At 30.7% G+C, this 7,153-nt stretch overlaps 1 protein-coding gene across 1 annotated transcript; it reads left to right on the forward strand.

Annotated features, from left to right (window-relative positions):
- The first annotated feature begins 2,846 nt into the window (after positions 1–2,846).
- LOC112516496 (caffeoyl-CoA O-methyltransferase) lies at positions 2,847–5,318 on the forward strand. The gene is made up of 5 exons (XM_025123565.1): positions 2,847–3,085; positions 3,347–3,426; positions 4,381–4,525; positions 4,643–4,774; positions 4,888–5,318. Exons 1-5 carry the CDS (start codon positions 2,978–2,980, stop codon positions 5,179–5,181), a joined length of 759 nt encoding a protein of 252 aa, XP_024979333.1. The 5' UTR covers positions 2,847–2,977; the 3' UTR covers positions 5,182–5,318.
- The last annotated feature ends 1,835 nt before the right edge of the window (positions 5,319–7,153 follow it).

Consider the following 7,153-nt stretch of genomic DNA (forward strand, 5'->3'; position numbering starts at 1 on the left):
ATTACACAAAAAATAAGGAATTTCAAATAGTTAATTTGATACTAATATCAATATATTTTTGTCAAATTTTTATGATATCATCAAACATATATTTTATTTAAAAATAAAAACATCATTACTTTCTCAAAATCACATAAAGCTATATTATAACATCGACTGAAATAAATAATAAAATGAAATATTAAAATCATGATGTATCTCGCTGCATTGCGCGAGTACGCTTCTAGTATATATATATATATATATATATATATATAGGGTCGGGTTCACGTGAGATCCATGATTTTTCGTGAGACTCGTAAGACCAATTTATATTCATTGATCAACTTTATAAGCTAATGATCTAAAGTTGCACGATGACAATTTTGTGATTATTGAGAAGTCTCGTGGCAATTTTGTGATTATGAATGTTCAGATTGTAAATCTAATTCAAGGGTTGAGAATTGGTCTCACGGGTCTTACAAAAAACCTTTCGTCTCACATAATTCCAAGTATATATATATATATATATATATAGCATATATGTTGAAGATGTTTCTACAAAACTTTAGTTAGTTATTTATATATTATCTGTAATAAAATGGTAAGTACCGAATAAAATAATGCTAACATTACTATATATATGATTTTAATTTTAATAAATCTGATTTTGTTTAATATTCCTACAATTCATTCAATGAAATAATAGACCATGATTTTAATTTTAATGAATATGATTTTGTGTATATTCCTCTAATTCAATTAAAGTATCATAAAAGAAAAAGTAAATGCTAATGGGTGTGGACGTGTGGTTGCCATCTTTCAATGTTTATAGCCGAGTAATTACATAAATAAACCCTAAGCTCAATCGAAATTATGTTTGCTTTAAAAATTACGAATTTATTCTTGTTTTTCACCGAGTGTTACAACCACAGTTCTTTACCCTCGATCGTTAAAAAAACATCTATCAAGTCACCTCATATGTTTAGTCGTCTTTTCAGCCGATTTTTTAGTGTACAAATTATTACTAGAAAAGATACCGATTACGAGCCTGCCATCACAGTGCCAGGAACCTGTGACTCCACCAAGTTTGTCAACCCCTGAACCAACGAACGTTGTCGGGCATTGTGCTGCAAGTTTTCCTAATTCTTAACAAATGCTAACATATTATAATTATATCCCCCTTCCTTGGATCCTTGTTGTTTTGAAACAACCATCGCCACATATGCTCCTCACGTACTGCACCATCAAATTAGCCTTTTTCAGTTTGGATTTGGATCTGGATTAGGGTTTCTAGATTTAGACTAGGTTTTTTATTTAGGTTACAGTTTGAAACAGTTTTAGTTTCAATTTGGATTTGTATTCGATTTTGATTTTTGAGTTTGGTGTGAATGAATTGTTGAATGTGTTACGAGGTTTGGACAGAAAAAACGACCAGGGCCATGGATAACAAAGACTTGATGATGATGATCTTGATATAAATAGAAAATGACAATTCCTACAATCAAATAGATGTCTTCTCACCCAATTCTCTCCTGCCACCACCATCGACGACGACCACCATCGACATTATTGAAGACGGGGGGAAGGGCCACACATCGATCTCATCGACATAAATGAAGATGTTATTGGTGGCGTGTCCTGTGTAGAGAGAAACAGTGAGGAAGATGATGGGTAAAGGGATGTTTAATTTGTTTTTTTTAACACATTACCTACTTGTACATCTTTAATTAAAACATATACACTACAAAAAAAATATATATAACTAGATAAAATGACTAAAACACCCTCACGTACTGATCACATTTTCTATATTTTCTAGTTGTGCTACCATTGTCTATATATATATATATATATATATATATATATATATATATATATATATACTATATTATAACGTATTTGATAAAAACCATTTTTTATGCATTAAATATTATTTATTGATGCATATTACTTAAAATTTAAGTTTACAAATAAATTATCCATATGTACAACTTATCAAAGCTCAATGTTTGAATTTGTGTAACTAACTACAGATAAACGTAATCAAATTCTAGATAAGTATCTCATTTTAAATATAAAATATATTTAGAATAATCATTGAATTCAAAATACTAAATATTATCTTTATAATATAATTATATTATTAAACTAAAAATAAATGATTTCATTATTAAATCTAAATTAAATTATAATAAAAAATAAAATTAAAGAAATTACACAAAAAACAAGAATTTTTAAATATTTAATTTGATATAGAAATCGATATATATTTTTTCCAAAATTTTATGATACTTTCAAATTTATATTTTATTCAAAAAAATAAAGACATTATCGTTTTTTCGGTACCACATAAAATTGTATTATAATATCGAAGGAGATAGAATAAAATAAAACATTAAAATTAAGATGTATTTTGCTGTATTGCATGAATATCTTTTAATTACTAAAAGAATAAGGATAACTTAAAATGGTAAATTTGTGAAAAAGAAACGCTCAAAATCACCGTCTAAAACAAGAAACGCTCCATGACATAATCGACCTTGACGAGCCTACCACATAGTAGGGTAGGGCCCAACACCAACTCACTAATCCCCAACCGGGTAATTTGTGGCCGTTCTATTCCCCAGTTTACCGGTTTGAACCTGAACTTTAACACCAATAAAAATTTGACACCTAATTAAAAAAATATAAAAATTAGTTAAACTGAATTTACAAGTAATCGGAACGCAAAAAATAATTATATTGAAAGAAAAATAAAATAAAATTAAAAATAATAAGGGAGAGAATTTCTTTAAAAAATAAATATAATTAATTTATATAAGAAAATATTAAATTAAATACAAAAAGGAATCTTAAATTAATAAAGAGAGAGAGAGAGAGAGCAGATTTTTTCCCATATATACTCCGCCAATTCCACCTTGAAGAACTCAGGTTAGTCGTAGTAGTTCGCCGGCTATCACACCCATTCATTCCCCTTTAAACCAAACGAACCAAGATGGCGATCAACGGCGAGACGAAAACCGAGCCAAACAGCGAAGAGCAAGTGAGCCGGCACCAGGAGGTCGGACACAAGAGTCTTTTGCAGAGCGACGCTCTTTATCAGGTATTTATTCGTTTTCATGACTCGAACATACGAGACTGACGTCATGGATATATAAAGACTCGATCAAGTTGCCAAAGGGTGATCAATAGCCCGACAACATCAGTGTCGGGTTACTGGTAGATCATGGTTTCATTTGAGGTAAGGGGTTTGAGCGTCGTTGAAGATGGAACGACTCGTTTGAGTTTTGTTGTATATAATTTATTATATATTTCAAAATTTTAAAAGAATTGATTTGAGTTTCCGTTTGTGTCATTTTTGTAGTATATTCTTGAAACGAGCGTGTATCCGAGGGAGCCCGAATCCATGAAGGAGCTTCGAGAAGTCACGGCGAAACATCCGTGGTAAGTCTTGCTTTTGCACACCGGATTATTAGATCAAAGCTCGTGTAGACCGTAAAATCCCAAACGTAAATATAAATCATAGAAATAACGATGGGTCATTTTTATCTATATTAAATCATCTCCAACAGATTCTTCAAAATAAAGAATTAAAAGTCAAACTTTTCAAAGAAATTTTATATTCATCTCCAAAAGCTTTTTTTAGAGATTAAAATATTGAATTTTTTTTCATAAAATATTATTTATATCTCCTATACATTTAATTTCAGAGATTCTCATTGATAGGAAGAATAAAAAATGATTCTTTTTTCACAAGTAATCAAGAATTCTCTAAATCTAGAAAATTTCATCTTCTATTTTCTATTTTCTCCATTTTGGAGAATTTGTTGGAATAATAATATTCAAAATCTCAATTTTAAAGAATCTGTTGAAGATGGTCTTAGTATTTAAAATCATTGTATTTAATGCTTAATTTATAAGCATCAAATATATACTTACAAAATCTATATATAAATTTATTTAAAGTACTATAAAAAACCACTACAAAATAACAAAATCGAAAAACACGTTGTTGTCGGCATCAGAGCATCTCCAATTTAACAAATTCTTCAAAATAAAGAAAATAAAGATTTCGAGGATTTTGTGTATGTTTTTTGTTCTAACAAATTCTCTGATATCTTTATCTAAAATGGAGAAAGTAGGAGAGATAATAAAATCTCCAAATTTGGAGAATACCGAAAAGTGATTACAATGAAAGAGATATAATATTCAATATATTTCCATCAATAAGAAACTTTAATAATAAATATATACGATAAATAGAACAAATAAACTGACACATCATTCTCACCTTTAATGAGGTTTGAACTCTTGACTTCCTAGTTGGTTTTTAATATACGACCACATAATCATAGGTCTGTTACTTATCTTGATGGGTATTGTATTGAATATATTTAGGAACATTATGACAACGTCGGCAGATGAAGGACAATTTTTAAACATGCTACTAAAGTTAGTGAATGCTAAGAACACCATGGAAATCGGAGTTTTCACTGGTTACTCCCTCCTTGCTACTGCTCTTGCTCTTCCCGACGATGGCAAGGTATCAAACTTGCTCTCATTTTGTAATTAGAAAACGTTACTTTGTCTGAATCTGAACTGAACTTCTCTAGAAAAATTCATATCAGATAAATGATTTTGAATTTTATTCTTGTGACAGATTTTAGCCATGGATATAAATAGAGATAACTATGAGTTGGGTCGTCCTATCATTGAGAAGGCTGGAGTTGCTCACAAAATTGACTTTAAAGAAGGCCCTGCCATGCCTGTTCTAGATGAAATGATTGCCGATGTATGATAAAATTGTTTTTCAAGCCATTAACGATATCAGTTTTGTTTGATATTATTTGTGGATGGGTTTCAGACTTTTTACTCACATCTGATATCTGGTTAATGGATATTCAGGGGAAATATCATGGAACATATGACTTCATATTTGTGGATGCTGACAAAGACAACTACATCAACTACCACAAAAGGTTGATTGATTTAGTCAAGGTAGGTGGGTTGATTGGTTACGATAACACCTTGTGGAACGGTTCTGTGGTTGCCCCACCAGATGCACCAATGAGAAAATATGTAAGGTATTACAGAGATTACGTGTTGGAGCTCAATAAAGCCTTGGCTGCTGATCCAAGGATCGAGATATGCATGCTTCCTGTTGGAGATGGAATCACCTTGTGCCGTCGAATCAATTAATTTTGTAACTTTCCGCCAAACAGAGTGGAATATATGTTGTGGTCGAGATCCCATATAAATAATTTCATATGTTTTTGTTCATTTGTTTATTATCATGTTTTTAGTATAATATATCACAAATGACATATTCCCGAGAATATATACAAGATGCCATATTTTGATAATTTTAATGTGTGTCGTTTTTGTTTGGCTAAAAAGACAGTTCTTATTACAGTTCATAATCACTACAAACATATTTGAATTGAAGTCGGTGAAGCAACAAAGACCACACGTTCCATAAAGCAATCGCGATGCAAAAACAAGTCAAATTACGTAACAAAAAGGGGGAGAGAGAGAGGGGCACAAAGGCCAAACGGGCATCATAATTCATGGACTAAATTGTAACTTCGATAACATGTTCAATAAGACATTTGTTTCAGTATTGCATGGGAAAAACAACAGTCGAAGGCTGGGGGAATATAGTCGAATGCGATCATTGTTGAAAAGATTACAAGTTAAAAGTTCTCTCATACGTTCCATTTGCAAAACCAAGTAAAATAAACTAGTTCATTTGAGTGATTTTGAAACATAAAACTAGCAAACAACTTTATATGTGAATCCACAAATTTATGGGCTGTTTACCTAAATGTTTACCTGGTAAGCGTTTACTATTATAAGTCAACGCTATAATTTATTTTATGAATAAGATCGTATTACATCAAAATGGAATGATATGCAACAATTTACTTGGTAAACACTTACCCGGCTAAGAGTCGTTACCCTCACTTACCGGGTAAGACTCTCTATCCTTATAATCACTCTTACATGGTAAGATTCTTGGGTCTTGTTGTGTTCATCCGATGAGAAAAATTACCCGGTAAACACCTATCGAGCAAGCATTTAATAAACGGCCCCTGAATTTTATGCCAAGCTCATGTTTTTCCAGTAATTTGGTAGCATACGATATTAAGGAAGGCTTTTGTATGATAACGGAGCCAAGATCGAGGGTTTTGTATGATTGGCCTACCCGGAAGAAGAATCCAAAGAATGTTTGATTATTTAGACTTTTTTGTATATCTTTTTACTGTCTATTACATAATATAATATCGTAGTTGTTTTAGGGACTGTTTGACAGTTGCTGAATGGTTTGATAATGATTTAGTGGTCAGAATGACTAAGATGCTTTCATGATATAGTGGAAAATGAAATATAATTGTTTAGTAATTATTTACAGTCAATTTAGGGTGCTTAATGGTTAAGGGAGACTCAAGATACAAAATCATTCAGAGAGTTTTAGAATTATTAAGAGACAAATTTTTTTTTTTCAAACAAGATTCATCTTTTAACAATTCAGATGTTATATTTTAATGAAACAATTAAGAGATAAACAACCCCTTGATAACCTTCGTTTAAACTCTTAAATTAGTGCTCTCTGCATCAACGGTCGGGAGTTTGTCTCAAGTGGTGTGAATACTTGCATTTGGACTATAATATAATGGCACGTATCCATATTCTTTAGTTTTTAATATATTTGACAAAAAATGCCGTCCTCGCTTTAAAAAAATATGATGACCACATTATTAAAAATTGGTGCACGACCACAATTGTGCAATTATTTATTTTTATTATTTGTTGATTTATAATATTTTATAGTTTTTGTGATAAAGTTAGAACATGTATCAAAGGGTCTTTGCTCTAATGATATGTGAGTCTTTAACTTTTTAGAAGATCAATGGTTTAAATCTCATCAAAGATGAGAATGGTGTGTAAGTTTATTTGCTTAATTTATCGTATATAAATATTATATCTATACTATCTTATAAAACATTTGGCTAAAACTCTTAAAAACTCTTAAACCCGTTCATTCTTAAACGATTTCATCTCCATCCGATTTCATCCCATATCTGAATTCGTGTAACTAACTACAGATAAACACAATCAAATACAGGATAAACATCTCATTTTAAATATAAAAAATCTAAAATATAATTAG

This window comes from Cynara cardunculus, assembly GCF_001531365.2.
Source record: "Cynara cardunculus var. scolymus isolate 2C chromosome LG 8, CcrdV1, whole genome shotgun sequence".
Taxonomy (NCBI): domain Eukaryota; kingdom Viridiplantae; phylum Streptophyta; class Magnoliopsida; order Asterales; family Asteraceae; genus Cynara; species Cynara cardunculus.